This window comes from Acanthamoeba castellanii (assembly GCF_000313135.1).
Source record: "Acanthamoeba castellanii str. Neff unplaced genomic scaffold scf7180000084758, whole genome shotgun sequence".
Taxonomy (NCBI): domain Eukaryota; phylum Discosea; order Longamoebia; family Acanthamoebidae; genus Acanthamoeba; species Acanthamoeba castellanii.
The window spans coordinates 937,140-957,297 of NW_004457380.1; the positions used below are offsets into that span (position 1 = coordinate 937,140).

A 20,158-nucleotide genomic window follows, 5' to 3' on the forward strand; every position below is an offset into this window, starting at 1 on the left:
GCCAGGGTTGGTGTGGAATGGATTGTATGTTACAGCTGCCTCACAGGAGCCTTGTCTTGCGTGTTGTTCATCGTTTCGTCTTGTCTCGTTTCGTTAGCTATGTCCTCTTCCTCATTCCTCCTTTTGCACGTTCTCGCTCCCTCATTAATCAATCACGCCACGCCGTCGGCCGGTTGGGCCTCTCCTCCGAGTGTTGTTGGTGTTGTTCGGAGGCTCTGGAATCTCACAGGTCGGGCGTACCACACACGAGGTGGAGGAGGACTGGAGCTGCAGCGCTCCCTCCTCGTCAGGAGAGTACACACTTGACGCCGCCGAGCGTGGGTTTGGAGACTCCGACGCGCGACCCGCGCTTGCTCCCCTTCTTGTCGTCCTTGCCCCGCCTCGGCGAGTCGAGCATGTTGTTCTGCTCCTCCTCCTTCTGTCGGATGAAGTCCATGTTGGCCCTCATGTTCCTCACCAGCTGCGCGAAAAAAGAGAGGCATCAGTTTCACCGGCACCACCGCAGACAAACACCAAACACACGCAATGGAACACGCATTGGTGTCGTACCGTGTTGAAGGCCTCTTCCACGTTGACCCTCGTCTGCGTGCGTGCGTGCCCAAATCGAGCGCGAACAAAGGGCGGTGAGTGTCAGCAATTGATGCATCAACGGCTGATAGCGCCCGTGTTGCTAGGTCGAGTTACCTTGGCTGACGTTTCGAAGAAGGGACAATTTAGCTTCTGGGCGAGCGCCTGTCCGTCTTCCTTCGACACCTCCCTCGCGTCCTCCATGTCCGCCTTGTTACCACAGATCACGACCGGGTATCCATCTGATATCAACCCACACCAACACCAACCCACCACGCACCACAAAGGTCGCCGACCAATCAGCGGACCGAACACCAACTATCTTCGTGTGCTGGCAATCTCGAGTTTTAACACGTACCGGAATCCTTCACTCGTAGGATCTGATCCCTGAAGCTGGGCAGAGAATTGAAAGATTCTCTGTTGTGTGTGCATGTGCGTGTGTGCGTGTGTGGTGTTGGATGCTGGGTTCAACCACACGCGGATTCAAAGTAGGGAGAAAGGGGTGAGACGCCGGCGTACTTGCTGGTGATGGCGTAGACGAGGACGAAGCCGTTCCCAGAGCGAATGTACTGACTGCGCATCACACTATACTCCTCCTGGCCTTCACACACACACACACACACACACACACACACACCACCGCGACCACCGAGTAAGACGCTGGTCTTCGCGCGCCAGCACACGACAACGTTGGACTGATGGGGCTAGGGTAAGCTGGCTGTACCTGCTGTGTCGAGGATATCCTGCGTGAAGGCAAGCCGTAACGCAACGCAACGCAACGCAACGTTCAAGGGCGATCATGTGAGACGGTTGTGATGAAGAAAGAATGAAAGGGAAGAGAAGGAGAGCGCACCAGCACGGTGACCATGTCGTCGAGGTTGACCGTCTTCGAATAATTGCTCTCAATTGTTGGGTCTGGAAGGGCGTGGCAGAAAAGAAGGGAGTGCAGTGAGCAAAAAGGCGACAGACACCCGTGCACACCAGAACTGAAAGAGGCCACCAACCAGAGTGCGTAGCGTGGCAAGAACTGAAATAAAAGCGGAACCAATAAAACAATAATAATAATAAATCAAAACAGAAAATGGCGCGTACCATACTCTTTGACGAAGAAGTGCTGCGGCAACAAGAAGTGAAAAACGAGTTGTTAGCGTAACCAAAAATTGTGATAATTATTGTTATTTTTGCCAATAATTATTTTATCATTTTAATTTGCCCTTGGGCATAGCCGTTGGAGGGGGGGGGCGGAAAACGAAAAGCGAAGACGAAAACGAAGCGGGGGGGGAGCGATACTTGAGAGTACTGGATCGTGAGGGCGCTCTTGCCCACGCCGCCCTCGCCAAGAACGACTATCTTAAAAAGCGACATCTACGAGACACGCGTGCAAGGTCTTCCTTCTCGCTTTGCCACTGCAATGAAACAGAAAAACTAGTTTTGGAAAAATAAACTGTAGAGAGCAGTACCACGCCTGGTAACGCCAAGCTTGGACCCCCCCTCACACCGTAACTTCACTCAACCGCGGCCGCGCAACGACATACCTGAACGAACGCGTGGGGCAGTGCCAAGGAGGAGCGGCAAGCGAGAGCGGGGCGAAAAGGGAGGCAAAAGCTCAACTCGCAGTCCCTCAGGAGAAAGTGCCGGTAGGCCCGAAAATGGCGCTGTAGAACCACAACACGACTGTGCGAGCATGACCTGTCATTCATTCCCGCCGCGCCACACACGTGCGTGAGCTTGTTGTGGTTGGAACGTTGGAGCGGCAAGCTTACAAGTTGTGTGACGAACAAGTGCGTCTGCGGCCAAGCTGCGATGTGTCACACTGACCGCAGGCCCGTCAGACTTGCGCCGAGCTCAGTGGAGGTGCTTGTCCTCGAATTCGGAGAGGAAGGTAGTGAGCTCGTCGATGGCCTCCTCGGGCAGGGCGTTGTAGAGCGAGGCGCGCATGCCGCCCACCGTGCGGTAGCCCTTGAGGTTGAGCAGGCCCCGCGCCTCGGCCTCCTTCACCAACTGCGCTTCGAGCGCCGTGTCCCACGTCTTGTCATCGCCACCTAATCCACCGTATACGCACAGGCACCATCGCGTTCAGCCCATCCGGCCCATCGCACACGCGCACACACCACCGCGCACGCACGGGCGGGGGTAGGCGTACCGTCAGAGCCGACGGCGCGCACCCGGAAGTCCACGTTCATGCGCGAACGGAACTCGTTGGTCACGGGCGCGCGGTAGAGCTTGCTTTGGTCGAGGAACGCGTAGAGCTTCTCGCTCTTCCGTTCGTTCCTTCGTCCGATCTCGTCCAAACCGCCGATCTTCAGCTGCACGAGGGAGGGAGGGGGGGGCGATCAGCCAGAGCAGCCCACAAAAAGAAGTGCACAGCGGTCGCTGCGACCTGGAAGGAGAGGTACCAGCCAGTCGAAGCAGAGGCCGGCCATGTAGATGGCGTAGACGGGCGGAGTGTTGAGGCACGACTCGTTCTCCACCATCTTCTTCCAGTCGAACACGCTGGGAATGAAGTCCTTCCAGTTGTTTCCTCCTGGTCACACATGTTTTTTTTATCAACGAGTGGTAAGAGAACCGCACACGCACACGCCAACAGCGCGTTGGCATGTGAAGAAGAGCAAGGGGATACCCTTTCGGTCCTTGACCGTGAGCATGTCATCGCGCACGATGCCGATGGTCAAACCGGCAATGCCGACGTTCTTCTGCGCACCGCCATAGACGACGGCGTACTGCGAGACGTCGACGGGACGCGAGAAGAAGTTGGACGACATGTCCACCACGACGGGTACGTCGACCTTGTTCGCCTCCCGCGCAAAGTAGTCCGCAGGGAACTCGACGCCTGGCGCGCCGCACAACCGATCAGCTCATGGGCTCAGCCTTGATAAACATCCGTGTGTGTGTGTGTGTGTGTGGTGTGTGTGTGTTGGCCTTGGCTGTACCATGCACGGTCTCGTTGTCGCAGTAGTGGAGGTAGGCAGCCGAGGGGTTGGTCTTCCAGGTCGAGCGCTCGGGCACGGTGGTGAAGCCCGAGTCGGTGGCGTCCGCCACGATGTTGACGTCGCAGTACATCTTGGCCTCCGCGGCGGCCTTGGCGGACCAGTTGCCCGTGACGAGGTAGTCGGCCGTGGTCTTGTCGCCCAGCAGGTTGAGCGGCACCGACGCAAACATGCCCATGCCGCCGCCCTGCAGGAACATCACCTTGTAGCCATCGCTCACGTTCCTACAATTGGTGCAAGTGCGACGTAGTCGGTCGACGTCTGTCAGCACCGGCCCGGCCGTGGGCAGTGATGGTGGTGATGGTGATGATGAGTGGCGTTGTGGGGGGCGTACAGGAGCTGGCGCAGGTCTTTCTCGGCCTTGTGCAAGATGGAGATAAAGTCCTTCCCTCGGTGCGACATCTCCATCACGCTCATCCCCGTGCCATTCCTGCCACACATACGCACGAGAGCACAGTGAGCATACACAGGAAGATTTGGCTCGCTCACCAACCTCAGCCCTGAATGCAGATCTGCGGATCAGCTCAGCTCGAGCAGATCTCACGTGTGCGCATTACCAGTTGAGCGTTTCCTGCGCGGCCTGCTCCAGCACAGAGGTGGGCAGCGTGGCAGGCCCAGCGCTGAAGTTGTAGGTGCGCGATCTCCTTCGTTCCTCCTTTGTGGCCATCTTCGCCCTTACCGATTTTTATGTTTATATTATATTTTTTTATTTCCATTTTTTTAATCGTTTTATTTTATGTCTTGCCCGCCAGCGCACGCTGGCAGTGTGCGATGGCCTCCTGCACCTGCTGTCGCTGGACCTCGGCCGCCGGGTGCTGGCCCGGTGACCCGGTGGCCAGCCTGGCTTTCTCCTCAGCTTGAAGGTAGAGCTGGAGATCGGCGATGGCGTCGGCGAAGCGGCCGCCGAACAGGTAGCACTGGCCGCGTAGGAGGCGGACCAGGTGGTTGCCGCCGGCCGAGTGTCGCAGGGCGAGGTCGCAGTCGCGCAGGCAGTCGTCGTACCGCTCCGCCGCGAACGTGCTCGCCGCCCGCTTGCAGTATAGATCGCTAAGCAGCGCTCGATCTTCGCCGAGCATGGCGGCGTCCAGTGATGGCGAGTCGTCGGTCTCCTTGAGCTCGGCGGCGGTGGTGGTGGGCAGCGCGATCTCGGCCAGGTGGATGGCGTGGTCGAGGGCCTCGAGGGCATGGGCCATGTCGCCCGCGGCCTGCAGGTAGACGCCCTTGAAGCTGTGCGCCGCCACCAGGTCCCGGAGCCGCCTCTGAGCCTGCTGCACCTTGATCGGGTCGACTTCCTGTGGTGACGCCCCAGCCTCAGCTGTGCTGGCAGCACCAGTGGCGGCGGTTTCTCCCTGCACAGGCTGCGGCTGTTCTTGCTCCTGCTCCTGCTGCTTTTGGATGCGGTCCCACGCCTCGGTGGCGAAGCGCAGAGATAGGTCGAGCGCCTTCCTCGCAGTCTTCATGTGCCCTTTGAGCGTCCGCACCTTGGCCAGCCCTGCGTCAAGAATGCGAAGAAGGCAGAGAGGCCACAGGCGAGTGAGTACGCAACGGCGAGTGTGCTTCAGCTCTGATGGTGAATCGGGCGGGCATGGGTTGGTACCGAGCCATGCTCCTGCGCTGCGCTCTTCCATGGTGATGATGGCCTTGTAGTCCTCCGCGGCCTCGCGCACTTGCCCACGGCGCAAGTACAGATCTCCGCGCTCGCCCAGGGCGGCCACGTTCTGCCCAACACGACAAACAGAGAGACGGTCGTCAGCCTCCAGCCTGCGTGTCCCAGAACACTCTTAAGAGTGTGCAATGTGTGGTCACGCTCGAGAGGGGCGCGAGGTGGTACCCGCGGGTGTGCGTCCAACACGTTGCTCAGCTGGCTCATAGCCTCGTCCGGCTTGCCCAGAGCGAGCAGGCATCGCGCCACGGCCACGCACGTATGCGGGTGACCAGGTACACATCGAAGCACCTGCAATGTGCCGCCACCACATGCCACACACGACACACACCGCACACGTGAGCTCCCATGTGTCACAAAAGCGAGAGTTGTAGGCACGACGCGCCTCTTGGTAGGCGGCGAGAGCTTCCTCCGGGCGACCGGCACGGGCCAGGAGGTGTGCTCGCGCGGTGTGGGCCGAGGGGAGGTCCGGGTGCTGCGCTGCCACTTGGTCGTAGGTCTGGAGTGCGGCGGCCCACCTGCCGCCGGCCTCCTCGCGTTGGCCGGCCAGCAGCAACGCCTCCGCCTTCTCGAGTTCAGGGGCCGCACCATCAGGCTGGGCACCACCAGCTGTACTGCTGTCGCCAGTGCTCGATCGTTCGGAGGCCGACGATGAAGTTGAAGATGAATTTGGTGCGGATGAAGATGGGGAATGCGTAGTGAGTAGCCGCCCCAAGCATGGAGATCGAGTTGTAAGTGGCAGTGCTGACGTCAAGGCCTGATTTCTCGTAACGCCGAGGCGGCACAGGCTCCTCATGCTTCTCATCTGTTTCATCTTGCAACTGTGCAGCACAAGCAATTTCTTGGAAGGCGATTGTTTTCCAATTGAATTTAAATCTGTACCGGAGGAGATGGCAAGAGGAAGAGGCGGAGGAAGAGGTGGCGGCAGTGGCGGCGGTCGTGGGAAAGGGCCTCGTCGCGCCCCTCGCGCATCACCGGCGGCCTTCGGCGGAGCTTCAGCTTCATCTTCTATCAGCTCAACATCTTCATCTTCATTCTTGGCGATTAACAAATTGCTACACGCTGCCAATTGCAATCCGAAATCGGTCGGTCCCTACACCAACAAGCTCGACATCTTGATCGTGGGCGATGGCGATCTGTCGTTCTCCCGCGCGCTGGCCTACTCCATCGGTGGCTCGCGATTGACCGCCACCTGCTACGACTCCCTCAACGCATTCAAGTCCAAGTACCGATCATCGCTTGCGAACATCAGCGAGCTGAAGCAGCTCGAAGTGCAGACCTACTTTGGCGTCGATGCCACGCGGCTGGAGGAACAGAAGTGGCTCAACGATCCCAAGAAGGCCACGGAGCGGAAGCAGTACCATCGCATCGTCTTCAACTTCCCACACGCCGGGCAAGATGACGAAGAGTCGAGGGCCGCCGCCGTCCCTAGATCGAAGAAGACCAAGACCAAGAAGCCGAAACACGCTGGCGACGATGTTGACAAGAAGAAGAGGAAGCGAGGCGTGGGTGGCGGCAACATCCCTCAGCACGAGATCGTGAAACGGTACGTCATCTGCTCCGGCACCTCGTGTGGTGTGTGTTGTGTGTCGTGTCGTGTGTCGTGTTCTCAAACGGATGTGGCATTCCTTCCGTCGCGAACGTGTTCAGGAACCAGAAGCTGCTCTACGAGTTCTTCGTGTCGGCTGCGCCGTGGCTGCTGCCGGGCGGCTTGGGCCAGATCCACGTGGCCCTCCGCACATCGACGCACTACAAGCAGTGGGACATCGAAGAGCTCGCACGCAAGGCCGGCCTCGTACTTAAGAAGACGGTTCGTGCGGTGGGTGTGGTGTGTGTCGTTGTGTGTGTGTCGGCGTGTGCGTACGATGGAATGTATGTGTGGTCTTTCTAAAACGATGGTACCAATGAGCAGGAGCCGTTCCAAGCATCGCTCTTCCCCGGCTATGAGAACAAACGAACGGCCTCAGCTGACCTGGTTCGCGGCGCTCCCGCCACAGGTATGTAGCGCTGTCGCTATCGAAGCGTGTTGCGTGTCGTGTTGGGCGCGGAGACTGAACGCGAACACCTCGTCTTTGACACAACGGCATCTCTTCTCACACAGATAACGCCGAGATCTACATGTTCATTTGGCCGGGAGCCACCTCGCCACCGCTGCCCCAGTGGCCCACTGAAGTTGAGGAGGACGAGGATGAAGAGTCTAGCGCCGAGGAGGAGGAGGAAGAAGACATGGAAGAGGACGACAATGACGACGGAGATGGAGAAGAAGTGGAGGAGCAGCCAAAGGCGAAAGCGAAGCCGCAGCCGCAGCGACTCTCAAACAGAATCCAGGCCAAGAGGCAGCAGAAGGGGCCTGTCCAGGCCGGCGACGCCGAGGGCGGCAGCCGCAGGGACAATAACAAGCGCAAGGAGAGAGTGGAGGACACGCGCGGCAGCAGCAGCAACAACAAGAGCAAGCAAAGCCAGAAGCAGCCCGCCAACAAGAACAACAAGCGAAAGGAGAGAGATGAGGAAGATGGCGGCGGAAACAAGAAAGGACAGACGAATGGCGGCGGCCCGGCGAAGAAGGCCAAGGTTGACGGCGGCGGCGGCGGCCCGGCGAAGAATGGCAAGGCCGAAGGCGGTGGAGATGGGCTGACGAGAAAGGAGAGACGAGCCCTGCGCGGCGGCGGCCGAGGCGGCCGGGGTCGGGGCGGCGGCAGAGGTGAGGCCGGTGGTCGGGGCGGCCGTGAAGGCGGCGGCGGAAGGGGTCGGGGCGGCGGTCGCGGTGGCGGACGTGGTGGCCGAGGAGGACGCGGCGGCCGTGGGGGCAGAGCATAAGCCACGCACCGTCTCGCACCGTTACGGGTGAACAACAAAATGCAGAAACGATTGCCACCACAACACCTACAAACCTACGCCGTGTCCGTCTGTGCCAGGCGAAGTTTGAGGTGCCAGCCACCGTTGCAGGCCAGGTGCTCGTTGGACGACACTTCCAGTGGCGCAGTCCATCCGCAGTGGCCCTGGGAGAGTGATGCACACGCACATGCACCGGTGTTGACGGTCAGGTTAGGGGGAAAAGCTACAAAATGCAAAAATAAATAAATAAATAAATTATTTGCTTTGTGTGGTTACAAGAGAAGAGAGAAAGCCGTCAATGTACAAAGAGGTAAGAGAACAGAGCTAGCGAGGCGGTGGTTGGCGCGTGGTTGGTTGGATCGCGTTCTCTCGTTGGATGTGCGTCGATGGAAGGTGGCGATGTGGCGATGGTCGTGTCGTCGAGCGGTCGCGTCGTCAGCAGCAGAGATAAATAAAGAGAGGGTGGACCGCCTACAGGTAGAACTGGAACGGAGAGTCGGCAGAGTTGTTCTCGTTGCTGTTGCCCCCTCGCCCACCACCACCACCACCACCACCACCTCCTCCTCGTCTGTTGTTCCCCTCGCCGTTACCCTTGGCCGATGGCTTCTCGCCAGCCTTGAGCTCAAACCTACAGACCGGGCAGGTATTTCTCTGCACACGACAACGAGCAGAAAGAAGAGGTGAGCAACGTAGGAGGGGTTCGTACACTACACGACATACGACACGACTAAACACGCAAAGTTGTGTTTCGTACCATGCCCAGCCACTCTTTTATACAAGTTGGGTGAAAGCGATGCTCGCAGGAGAGCTTGAGGGCCTCCTCGTCGACGGTATACTCGTCCTTGCAGATGGCGCAGTCTTCGTGGGCGTCGACGGCCTCCTGTGTTATCCGCACCGAGGGGAGGGACTCCACGACGTCCTTGGCCGCTGGCGGTGGGCCTCGATCACTGTATAGCAACAGCAAGAAGGGCGGCAGAGTGTGAGCTTCTAGATTGATGTAGAGGGCTGCGCGAGCAGTTTGTACTAACGTGGAGCGAAAAGAAGGCAGTGGTGGGAGCGATCACTTACCCTGCGGTCTCCATGAGGCGAGTGATGATGTTGTCCAAGCTACCGAACGCATAGTCGCCCGGATTGCCGACCATCGGACCGCCATTCAGCCCCGAGAGCATGCTTTGCATGAACCTGTTGGCCGGGTAGAGGGAGCGAGTCAGCACGAAGGACGCGAAGGACTCCGCGAAGAGGACTAAAGGCGCGAAGGAAAGTGAAGACGAGGGTAAATCGTACGCCTGAAAGTTCATGGGAGGCATGCCACCGCCGGCGCCGGTGCTGAAAACTTGCATGACGGGCGGCGCGCTGGCTTGTTGCTGCGTCGGAGCGGCCATTTGCTGCATCATGGTGTCGACTTGCTGCATAAATTGAGCGAAATCGAGAGGAGCGGGCTGGCCGAGGTGTTGTTGAAGAGGAGGAACCGTGCCCGGGTTGCCAAACATCGTTTGGAATTGGAAAGGGGCAGGCTGAGCGAAAGGGAAGAGAGGGTGCTGTTGAGGAGGAAGAGAACTCTGCTGAGGCGTGCTCGCCGGCGGTTGCCCGAAGGCCACAAAGGCGGTGGGGTCGTCCTCTGCAGAGTCCTCGAGTTCTTCGATGAAATCGTTGCCGCACCCTAAGCAGGCAAAATCGTTGCTTGGTCGAATCTCGGCTCGGCACTGATGGCACCAGAACCGTCGCCCGTCAGCGGCGTTTGGTTGAGATGAAGGAGAGCTCATTTTGCTGTGTTGGAATAGGAGGCGGAGAGAGGTGGAAGATGGCCTCGAGAGGAGTAATGCGCGATCCTTCAGTCAAAGGGGAAGTGTGGAGGAGCGATAAGGAGGAGGCTAATCGATGTACAGCCCGGGCCGACTTCAGTTCTTCCTCTCGCAAGCAAAGGGATGAGGTGGCGCCAGCACGCGGCGAGCTGTGAGAGTTGTTGTGTGCGTTTCTCGTGGCAAAACACCGGCGTGACGTGGCGCTTGAACAGGTCAACGAAGTTGGCGGAAATTCGGCGGATTGCAAATTTACTTGGAATAATGGCGCCAAAAAGGGATCAACAAAAATCAGCACGCATCAGCGTACATCAGTGGGAGATGTCGAAACGAAGGGTGGTTGTGACGGGCCTTGGGGTGGTCACACCGCTGGCAACAGGTGTGCAAGCCACCTGGGGGCGACTGATTAACGCCAAGTGCGGCATTCGTCGCATCACGCAGTTCGATGTGAGCGACCTGCCCGCCAAAATCGCTGGCAACGTGCTGCGGGGTGCGTGCCCAGCGACACCTTCGCCTCTTTCACCCATTGCGCCCTGCGCCACTCACGTGGCGACCACAGGGAAAGACGAGCACGGAGAATTCGAGCTGGACAAGTGGGTGGACAAGAGGGACCAAGCCCACACGCCAGCCTTCATCCAGTTCGCGCTCTCCGCCGCACGGCAGGCCCTCGACGACGCGCGATGGCAGCCCACCACCGATGCCGAGAAGGAGAGGACGGTACGCTGCTTCTCTGTTGCGACTCCGTTACTCTCTTGCTCAAGCGTGCTGCGCAGGGTGTGGCGGTGGGTAGCGGCATCGGAACGCTCGATGAGATCGTCTCCACGGCCAACACGCTACAGACAAGTGTACGCGCTGAGTCCCTGGGCCTTCAACCAAGGTGGGCGCCCGCCTTGACCCATAGATTCCATTCGATCATCAGGGCTATCGGAAGGTGTCGCCGCACTTCATCCCCAAGATCCTGGTCAACATGGCCGCCGGTCGGATCAGCCTTGCTCATGGCCTCCGAGGTGAGAACAACTTGTCTCTCCGCCGCCCCCATCCTGAATTCACGCTGAGCTCGCCGTTTTCGCTCATTTTTTCTCCAGGACCCAACCACGCATGCATCACGGCCTGTGCTACGGGCGCCAACGCGCTGGGCGACGCCTCTCGCTTCATTCAGTACGGTGACGCTGATGTAATGGTCGCCGGCGGCACGGAGGCATGTATTCACCCGTTGGCCCTTGCCGGCTTCAGGTACTTTACCCTTTACGTCCAGCGCTGGATTGAGCCGCAGCAACTGATCCCGTGCACGCGCTTGGCCACAGCCGCATGCGAGCTTTGGCCAGCAAGTTCAACGACGAACCAGAGAAGGCATCGCGGCCCTTTGACGAGAAGAGGGACGGATTTGTGATGGGCGAAGGTGCCGGAATCGTCGTGTTGGAGGTGTGCCCCCCCCCCATTGCCTTCATTGCCGGACTTCACCTCACCTCCGGCACTTTGTGGTGTGCAACAGGAGTATGAGCACGCGAAGCAAAGGGGAGCAAAGATCTACTGCGAGTTGGCGGGCTACGGTCTATCGGCAGATGCCCACCACATCACTGCGCCATCGCCAATCGGTACGGCCGGGGTACTTGCTTCAGCGTTGGCCGGCGTAACCTTCTCACAAGCTCCTTTCCTTCACACAGGTGATGGAGCCTATCGGGCAATGACATCAGCACTCCGGCATGCGGGCCTCGGCGTGGAATCCGTCGACTATATCAACGCACATGCCACCTCCACGCCTATGGGTACACGCTGCTTCTTTTCGATCGCATTACTGGGTGCATTTCTCTTTGTACTGGACTGAATGGTGTTCTCGTATGTCACCCCGTCAAACAGGCGACGAAATCGAGAATCGAGCGATCAAGCGGCTGTTCGGCGACCATGCGTACAAGCTCGCGGTGTCATCAACGAAAGGCGCAGTTGGCCATTTACTTGGTGCCGCCGGTGCTGTTGAGTCGGTGTTCGCCATTCTCGCTCTTCACACGGTACGACCCAACCAATGCTCTCCTTCTTGTTTTGTCAAACGCCCACGCTCACGGGGAGTGAATCCAGAACACGGCTCCACCGACCATCAACCTGACTGCGACCGGCGACAGCGAGCTCGATCTCAACTACGTGCCCCTCACCGCCCAGCAACGCACCATCAACGTGGCGCTCAACAACTCCTTTGGCTTTGGCGGCACCAACGCCTGCTTGGCCTTCACCAAGCTTTCTTGATGAAGTGGATCACAGAAGCAACGCGAAGTGGATGACACCAGGGTGGGGCGGCTTGTTGTGTTCGCGGGGTGCCTGCAAGTTAGCCCGAATTTCCATGGCCTCTCAGCCAGTTTCTGGGTAGCGGTATCTGAAGAATGCAACCGCAGTCACTCTTCGTGTGCTGCTTCACGCGAGCAGTTCCACCTCGCTCTTGCCTGCGCAACCTCCAAACACAATCAACAACAATAAGAAGATGGTACTGACCTCCTCCCATCCCATTTGAATTGATCGTTGATGCTCACGCTCGATCTATCGATGATGCGGTACAAAAACGCGTTCAGGCTGAACCTGTTAGAGTGCTCGTTACTGGCGCTGCTGGCCAGATTGCCTACTCGCTCATCTTCGCGATCGCGCGTGGAGACATGTTCGGCAAGGATCAGCCCGTCATTCTTCACCTGCTTGACATTGCCCCCATGATCGAGTCCCTCAAGGGCGTGGTGATGGAGATCGAGGACACCGCCTCCCCCCTGGTGCACGGTATGCCTTGCTCATTTCATGGAATGTTGTGTAATCGTCCGCGATTGCATGAGATCGAGTGCTAATTTGAGTGGCGAACTGTCCAGGCGTCGTGGCTACGACCGATCTGCAGGAGGCTTTCACCAACATTAACTACGCTATCCTCGTGGGCGCCATGCCCAGGAAGGAGGGTATGGAGAGGAAGGACCTGCTCAAGGCCAACTGCGGCATCTTCAAGGTGCAGGGCAAGGCTCTCAACGACTACGCCAACAAGGACGTCAAGGTGCGCTTTGTTTCCTTTCTCTTCAAGAAAGCACTGGAGCAAGACGACAGTAGAACGCTCAAGCGAGTGTCATCACCTCGCTCACGTCCCATCGACGATGTACAGGTTCTGGTCGTGGGCAACCCTGCCAACACCAACGCGCTGATCGCCGCTCTGTCCGCTCCCGGCCTGCCCAAGGAGAACTTCAGCTGCCTCACCCGCCTGGACCACAACAGGGCCAAGAGCCAGATCTCTAAGCGCCTGAACATCAACGTCAACCAGGTCCACAACGTGATCATCTGGGGCAACCACTCCAAGACCCAGTACCCCGACGTCAACCACGCCTACATCTCGGGCTCTGCGAGTACGGCCTCTCTTACTCTCACGCACATCCACGCCGTTAGGTGCAGAGTAGTAACGGCGTTGCCTTCTTGCTGGCTCTGTGCTTGTCACAGCTGGCGGCGAGAAGTCGCAGGTGCGCGGCGCCGTGGCGGATGACGCCTGGCTGCAGGGCGAGTTCATCACCACCGTGCAGAACCGAGGTGGCGCCATCATCGCCGCCAGGAAGCTCTCCAGCGCTGCTTCCGCCGCTCAGGCCATCGTCGACCACATGAGGGATTGGGTCAAGGGCACCCCCGAGGTACTGCCGCCCTCACCTCGCCAGATCAAGATCGTTTCCTTCTTCTTTTTCCTGTGGAGTTGGTAAGACTCACAACGACCTCTCGCGTGTTTCGTTTTGCAGGGCGAGATCGTGTCGATGGGCGTGTGGTCGGACGGCTCGTACGGCGTGGCGAAGGACCTGATCTACTCCTTCCCCGTGACATGCCAGGACGGCAAGTACACCATCGTGCAGGGCCTCGACGTCGACGCCTTCTCGAGGGAGAAGCTGGAGCTCACCGAGAAGGAGCTGCAGGAGGAGAAGGAGGAGGCCTCTGCCTTCCTGCACTAGGCCTTGGTATGCGCCTCTACCACCTAGGTTGCTACCCCGTTCGGTGTTTGGTCTCCTTGAGGGTGTGTCAAAAGGAAGCTGCATCGTTAGCGTTGCCCGGTTGTTGATGTTCTAGGGCACGTGCATGTCAACAAAGCTTATCTTGCTCAGATCCTCTCGCTCGTGGAGATGCGTGGCTTCAAAAGACAGGGCTATTTGTCGTCGCATCCTTCCGGAAAGAGGCTGACATTTTCAAGCTTCGGGTACCCCGGTTGGTTCGCCTGGCCAACCGGATAACCAACAGTTTCCTCTTGGCCGCTCACCACCGCTCACAACCGCAAGAGAAAGAGAGGCAAGAAGGCAACAAGCAGAGACTCTTGGTCCACCAACATGACCACCACTTTGCCCACTATCGCCAACCTCCTCTGCTGGGACCCACCACCCACTTCAGGGAGTAGAGTAGAAGGCATGCGACCAAATCGGCCGTCGTTCAAACACTCGCTGGCTTTCATCCTCAACGACGCCTCCCCCGCCACGCCATCCCCGGACAACTCTTCATCTTCATCTTCATCGTCAGCCCGGAAACGAAACACATCCAGGGCCAAGAGAGGGCGAGACCAAGGGGCCACTACCAAAGAGCGGTCAAAGAACGAAGTGCGAAACAAGAGAACGAAAACGACGGCATCGCGAGACTCGAAAACGAGAAGGAATCAGGGACAACAAGCACAGGCCAACGCGTCGGCTGTGTGGCTCCAGATGCAGACTTCCTTTACGCTCACTTCTCCATCGCCGGCTCCCGCTCGACCAGCGCCAAAGCGGGCGCATGCGCGAACAAGACAACCGGCGCACACCGAACGCAACGCTGTGTGCGCTACCGCACAGCCCAAAGTGCGAGCCTACCGCTTCCACAGCGTCTCGCTCAACCCAACAGCCTAGCCCAGCGAACAGATCAAAGTGTAAATAAAAGACAATCCATCAACCATCAGAAAGCAGAGAACCTGTCTTTTGCCGTTTATCCCAAAATTCCTTGTAGGGCCTTGCTTTGGTTGTGTGCCACGACAACAGTGTGTGCCACCTGCTTTCGCGGTTTCGCTTTCCTGGGCCTAGTTCCATTGGTGTTGCAAGGGGTTGGCCCCCGGAGGTCAACGGAGGTTTTGACGTATCCTGTCTTTCCAACGAAAGTGCGGCCGATGATATAATTCGGCCAATCAAAACAATGGATCGATGTGTGCCGTACCTGGGTCCCTCGGCTTTTTCTAGCTGTCAGAGACAGTTTAGCGGAAAGTGTTCACCATTCGGAGACTTACAACATTCTTACATGTACCCCCATTAACTGCCCCGGCAATGGCGCCCATTGCTGGTCAGTTTTCGATAAACAGGCCCAATAGAAACCGGCGGTTGCCCCAGCGCCACCAAATCAGGCAAACGAGAGCCGCCGATCCACACAGGACGCGTCACGGGAGGAAGCGACCAACCGCTCCAAACCTACGAAACGTTTCCTTGTCCTGTGTTGTCTTCGTCTTCGCGCTTCTTCTCCTGCCGCCGCCTACAAACCTTCACCATCAAGCCGTGCTCGGTCGGTCTCAAGCTCCGGCGGCTCAGGCTGTTGTCGCAAGACTCGCAACCGAAGTGTCAAAGTCCCGGCTGCAGCGCTACTCCCCCGACACTGTTGCGGCGGTGTATCATTCATTCACCACCTTCTCCAGCCTCGAGCGCCCGCTGCACCAGACTTTCTTGTCTGCACATCCTCTTCACCGCACCACCACAAGGTACTGCATCATCACCACTCCTCCCCGTGGTGCTTAGTAGTGGCGGGCCACACCCAAGCACGCCAACCAAAACCAGAACTGGGAGTTGTTGTAGTTGTTCTCTTCTGTTGGTCTTCATGGTTGGGTGCTAGGCCAGAAGAGCAGGTGGTGTGTGTGGCTACGCGGGTCCATTATTACTTGTATTTTTGTCTCACACCAGCTGTCGTTGTCCTCTGTGTTGCCGGCTTCACAGCACCCACTGTTTGTGCTCGACACAGCACCGACTCCCGTCCCCTCGTGAACTAACGAATCTTCTTTGTTTTTCTTCTTCTTCAACAAACCTGTATAGCACGCAGAGCCCCCGGTTCCGCTGGACCAAGGCGCTACCGACACACAACAGCAGCGGCGGCAAAGGCACACCCTCGTTCGTCAACTCCTAGGCGAGACGCGTGCGCAATCGATCATCCAAGATGTTGCCATCGATCGCGAATCTGCTCAACTTCGAGGCCTCGAACACCAACGACGACGATTCGATGGACGTCGTGGCCACACCCTCTCCCGCCGGCTACTACTCATCGTCGAGTATGAGTAACTCGGCGACAAGCCCTACTTTTGGCTTCCACTACACGAGTAGCACCTCTCCATCGTCGATGGGGGGTGCTAATCCGAATGATGCCACTACGCCGACCCACCATTCGCCGCGATCCGAGCAACAACGCGAGGGCAAGAAGAAGAATTCGATCCACTTCCTCCTCAACAGCAACGATGCCATGGAGGAGTGCTCGGCCAGCGTCGAATCGGCCAAATCTTCGTCCTCTACGCCGGCCCCGTCGACCGCCGCGAGCGGTCCGTCGCCTTCCACCCAGCGCCGACGCAAGCTGCTGCGACGCAACCGGTCGGACGACCGTCAGCTGTCGATGGCCGACAACAACAACAACGACGATGAGAAGACGAGGAAGAGGAGCGCGCCGCACGCATGCTGCTCATGCAAGGCTTCCCGCCCGACAAGGGACTCTTCCAGACGCCCTCGTCCAGCGGCAGCGGCAGCGCGGGTGCCTCGCGCCTGGGCAACTTCCCGCTGCCGGCTCACAGCATCGAGCAGCTGCTCCCCGCGACCACCTCGAGCCGCGGCTCGCCCAAGCCGTCGCGTCTTTTCCGCCGCAACAACAACAACAGCAACCAGCAGCAGCAACAGCAGGAGCTCGCGTACCAGCAGCAAATGCAACAGTACCAGCTCCAGCAGCAGCTTCAACTTCAGCAACAGCTCCTCCATCAGCAGCAGCAGCAGCACCAGCACCAACACCACCACCAGCAGCAGATGCTCATGCACACGAAAAAGAGCGGCAAGGACGTCCCGGTGCTGCTGCACCCGCCGCTGTCGCCCGGACCCAGCGACCACGTCAGCGTCGAGGTGTTCGGCGGCTCGTCGCTGCGCCGAAGCAACCCCGATCGATTGCCACCCTCGTCGGCGGTGATGGCGTCGACGTCGACCTCGCCCACGATGACCTCGTCGCCGGTCCTGTCCTCGTCGCCGTCGGCCTCGCTGTCGCCCTCGCTCATGTCGCCCTCGAACCGACACAGCCATCAGCTGCTGCCGCCGTCAAGCGTCCCGTCGCCCGCGTCGTCCCGGCCGCCGCTCGAGAGGAATCCGTCGGTCTACTCGCTCAAGTCCTTCTACCAACAAGCGTCGACTGGCGTAGCCACCGCGCCGCAGTCTGCCGCGGCCGCGCCGTACACGCCACACTACGGAGCGCCGCCGCCGCAGTACGGCACGATGCCCACCAACCCGTCGCACCACGGCTACGGCTCGTACCCGCCCTCGGGTGGCCACCCGTTCGCCGCGCAGCACCAGCAACAGCAGCTCCTCCAGCACCAACATCAGCAACAGCAGCTTCACCTGCAGCACCAGCACCAGCAGCACCTGCTCCAGCAGCAACAGCTGGTCCAGCAGCAGCTCCAGCAGCAGCAACACCACAAGCTCAAGGAGGAGCGGCCGTCGTCATCGGCCGCCGACCAGGAGCGACACCAGACCGAGCGGCTCGAAGAGCGGCGGCGGCTGACCAAGGAGCAGAAGAAGGTGCTCGAGGCCGTGTTCGAGCTCGACCCGCTGCCCAGCGCCAAGACCAAGCGCACCCTCGCCGGCGAGCTGGGCATGTCCCTTCGGAGCGTGCAGATGTGGTTCCAGAACCAGCGGGCCAAGCTGCGCAAGCGCGAGAAGGAGGCCAAGGACGGTGGTAGCGACAACTACCCCACGACCAAGGCCATCGCCTCGCCACCGTCATCATCGTCTTCTTCGGCCAAGGGTGGTCGGCGCAGCGGCACCAGCAGCCTACGATCGTCGGACGAGCGAGGCAACGGAGCCGAGAGCCACAGCCTGAGCAGCAGCGGCGGCGGTTCCAAGCGGGGCGGCGGCGCGGCGCCCAACTCGCTGGTCTTCCACCACATGAAGGCCAAGACCGAGGCCGGCGGCGTCTTCCAGCTGGTCGCCGAGGACCCGTGAACAACGAACAACGAAGAACGAACACGACGCCACGCGCTTGTGTTCGGCACGAGGCCGGGCAATTATTATTTCATTTATTTTATTTTCATGTTCTCGTAACGGGCCGGAACTGGGACACCGCCTGGCGCGCCTGTTGCCAGGTTTCTTGTTGGCAACTGGTTGTTGGATACTGATATCTGGAATTAGTGTAATTTAGATTATATCTAACCAACCATCGACGCGTCCATTCCTTTTGTGTCTTCTTGGGGCAGGCAGTGCGGCCAACAGTTCGGACAGCCAGACGCGAGCCCCGGGCGTCTCGGCCACGGCGCCGGCGAGTGCGACCAGCGTGTCTCGTTGCTGAATGGCGCCGGTGCCGGTGGCATACTCGTGGCCATCAAACTGGACCGTGCACACCGTGCCCTCTTGGTCCACCACCAATCCTGTATTCCCCGTACGCCGCGCCCACGTGAGTGCGTGTGCGGCACGGCACGAGTTCTTCTCATTTCAAGGGAGTCGGGCGTGTACCGATGTTGCGCACTTGAAGGAGGCGTGGGTGCAGGTCGTAGTCGCGGTAGACCCCGCCGCCGTAGTAGGCGTAGATCTCCTGGCCTGGCGGGACCGCGCGGAGGGTCCACACCTCTGTCTGTCGCGTGTGGTGGTTCTGCACGAAACAGGCATTGGGGAAGTAGCGCAGCTGGTCCTCGTCGTCACCTTCGAGCGAGTCTTCGTGGTAGTGCGCAATGGGAGGCGCAGGTGGTTCGTTGACGCAGTGCGCCAAGAAGCGTGGCACGTCCCACTCGGGCATTACCTGTCCCTCCTCATCTGACACACACTCACACACACACACACAACACAACACAACACACAACACACACAACACACACACACACACAACACACACACTCAGTCACACACACACAAAACACACACAACACACACGATCAGGTCACTTCTCTTGACATGTGTGGGTGAGCAGTGCGAGATCTACCTGTAGGATCGAGCACCCACTCGTCGTCGTAGGAGTTGATGAGATATCGGGCCTTGGCGATTACCGCGCTCGGTGGGAGCTCTTCCCACTCCGCTGCGGCATTTTCTTCGCTCGTGGTGCTCGGGGCGCGCCGCCGCCGCATGACCTGACCCGGCGGCTTGGGCTGGCCGCCGTAGGTCGCCACCTTGGTCAGCGCCGGCAGGTGCCGCGCCGCGAACAGGCCGCGGCCGTGCAGCCCGCTCGGGCGCGCCTCTACATTCGGCCCTCTACTCTCCTCTTCAATCACCAGGTCGACCGTGACGAGCTCCGAGGAGCGCATGTGCTTCCGGGCCAAGTCGCGCAGGCCCGACGGCAGGGTGGCGGTGAAGAAGAGCGTCTGTCGCTGCCCCGCCTCGGGCAGGGCGGCCAGTATGCGGTCGAGCTCGTCGCCCAAGCCAAGATCGAGCATCTGGTCGGCCTCGTCCACCGCCACCACCCGCACCTCGGCCAGCTGCTGGCCGTTGTCGACAATCATTCGAGCCCGTCGGGGCGTGCCCACGACAACGTCGGCGGCGCTCACATGATCAGCCTCTTCCAGGGGATCGCCGCCGGTGACGCAGACCACCCGTAGGCCGGGTGCCACCAGCGCGAACTCCCGGGCGATCTCACTGGCGAGCTCGCGGGTGGGCGAGAGGCAGACCACTTTGGGTCCGGCCTGGCTGCGGGTGGTGCTAATGGTGATGGGGTCGCTGCAGTACAGCAGCAGTCGCTGGGCGATGGGCAGGACGAGGGCCAGGGTCTTGCCGCTGCCGGTGCGGGCGCGGGCGACGACGTCCCGGCCGTCGTAGATGTGGTCGAACGTGCGCGCCTGAATGGGTCGCAGGTACTTGAAGCCGCGGTCCGCGAGCAGTTGGGCAGTGCTGGGCGAGACGCGGAAGGTCGAGACATCTGAAGAGCCAAATCAACAAAATCTTGATTTATAAATCGAACAAAAAAAAAATGGAAACAGCTCACCTGTCTGCCACTCCATTGCACCGCGGTGTTGCTTGTTGCTCAACCGCGGCTTACCGCGTTCGCCTTGAAGGTCAAAAATGAAAACGAAAATGAAAAACGAAAAACGAAAAAAAGAACGAAAAGCACAAGCTGGGCGGATGGCCAACAAGGTGCCATTGAGGACCCTGGCAAAC

At 59.4% G+C, this 20,158-nt stretch overlaps 9 protein-coding genes across 9 annotated transcripts; 4 read left to right on the top strand and 5 right to left on the bottom strand.

Annotated features, from left to right (window-relative positions):
* Positions 1-286: 286 nt before the first annotated feature.
* On the bottom strand, positions 287-1,932 carry ACA1_220650 (protein ras1, putative; the record flags this gene model as incomplete). The annotated part of the gene is made up of 9 exons (XM_004337269.1): positions 287-460; positions 550-582; positions 685-809; positions 926-954; positions 1,087-1,168; positions 1,292-1,310; positions 1,421-1,482; positions 1,660-1,681; positions 1,858-1,932. 9 exons carry the CDS (start codon positions 1,930-1,932, stop codon positions 287-289), a joined length of 621 nt encoding a protein of 206 aa, XP_004337317.1.
* Positions 1,933-2,412: 480 nt separating this feature from the next.
* Positions 2,413-4,221, bottom strand: ACA1_220660 (phosphoserine transaminase; the record flags this gene model as incomplete). The annotated part of the gene is made up of 7 exons (XM_004337270.1): positions 2,413-2,609; positions 2,711-2,873; positions 2,964-3,091; positions 3,188-3,397; positions 3,498-3,778; positions 3,889-3,984; positions 4,112-4,221. 7 exons carry the CDS (start codon positions 4,219-4,221, stop codon positions 2,413-2,415), a joined length of 1,185 nt encoding a protein of 394 aa, XP_004337318.1.
* Positions 4,222-4,288: 67 nt separating this feature from the next.
* Positions 4,289-6,013, bottom strand: ACA1_220670 (tetratricopeptide repeat-containing protein; the record flags this gene model as incomplete). The annotated part of the gene is made up of 5 exons (XM_004337271.1): positions 4,289-5,046; positions 5,152-5,272; positions 5,386-5,508; positions 5,549-5,831; positions 5,967-6,013. 5 exons carry the CDS (start codon positions 6,011-6,013, stop codon positions 4,289-4,291), a joined length of 1,332 nt encoding a protein of 443 aa, XP_004337319.1.
* Positions 6,014-6,107: 94 nt separating this feature from the next.
* On the top strand, positions 6,108-8,065 carry ACA1_220680 (uncharacterized protein; the record flags this gene model as incomplete). The annotated part of the gene is given in 5 exon segments (XM_004337272.1): positions 6,108-6,763; positions 6,868-7,027; positions 7,130-7,214; positions 7,319-7,900; positions 7,917-8,065. The coding sequence occupies 5 exon segments, from the start codon at positions 6,108-6,110 to the stop codon at positions 8,063-8,065; spliced, it is 1,632 nt and encodes a 543-aa protein (XP_004337320.1).
* A 458-nt stretch (positions 8,066-8,523) lies between these two features.
* On the bottom strand, positions 8,524-9,542 carry ACA1_220690 (zinc finger, C3HC4 type (RING finger) domain containing protein; the record flags this gene model as incomplete). The annotated part of the gene is made up of 4 exons (XM_004337273.1): positions 8,524-8,703; positions 8,807-8,999; positions 9,121-9,234; positions 9,337-9,542. 4 exons carry the CDS (start codon positions 9,540-9,542, stop codon positions 8,524-8,526), a joined length of 693 nt encoding a protein of 230 aa, XP_004337321.1.
* A 630-nt stretch (positions 9,543-10,172) lies between these two features.
* ACA1_220700 (betaketoacyl-acyl-carrier-protein synthase II, putative) lies at positions 10,173-12,089 on the top strand (the record flags this gene model as incomplete). The annotated part of the gene is made up of 10 exons (XM_004337274.1): positions 10,173-10,341; positions 10,411-10,568; positions 10,625-10,696; positions 10,771-10,858; positions 10,937-11,084; positions 11,156-11,273; positions 11,344-11,446; positions 11,516-11,617; positions 11,709-11,857; positions 11,925-12,089. 10 exons carry the CDS (start codon positions 10,173-10,175, stop codon positions 12,087-12,089), a joined length of 1,272 nt encoding a protein of 423 aa, XP_004337322.1.
* Positions 12,090-12,490: 401 nt separating this feature from the next.
* ACA1_220710 (malate dehydrogenase 3, putative) lies at positions 12,491-13,795 on the top strand (the record flags this gene model as incomplete). The annotated part of the gene is made up of 5 exons (XM_004337275.1): positions 12,491-12,605; positions 12,692-12,867; positions 12,973-13,210; positions 13,302-13,486; positions 13,589-13,795. 5 exons carry the CDS (start codon positions 12,491-12,493, stop codon positions 13,793-13,795), a joined length of 921 nt encoding a protein of 306 aa, XP_004337323.1.
* Positions 13,796-15,992: 2,197 nt separating this feature from the next.
* On the top strand, positions 15,993-18,022 carry ACA1_220720 (homeobox domain containing protein; the record flags this gene model as incomplete). The annotated part of the gene is made up of 2 exons (XM_004337276.1): positions 15,993-16,428; positions 16,473-18,022. The coding sequence occupies 2 exons, from the start codon at positions 15,993-15,995 to the stop codon at positions 18,020-18,022; spliced, it is 1,986 nt and encodes a 661-aa protein (XP_004337324.1).
* A 192-nt stretch (positions 18,023-18,214) lies between these two features.
* On the bottom strand, positions 18,215-20,001 carry ACA1_220730 (DEAD/DEAH box helicase domain containing protein; the record flags this gene model as incomplete). Its single annotated transcript, XM_004337277.1, has 4 exons — positions 18,215-18,444; positions 18,530-18,826; positions 18,993-19,919; positions 19,986-20,001. The coding sequence occupies 4 exons, from the start codon at positions 19,999-20,001 to the stop codon at positions 18,215-18,217; spliced, it is 1,470 nt and encodes a 489-aa protein (XP_004337325.1).
* Between the last annotated feature and the right edge of the window lie 157 nt (positions 20,002-20,158).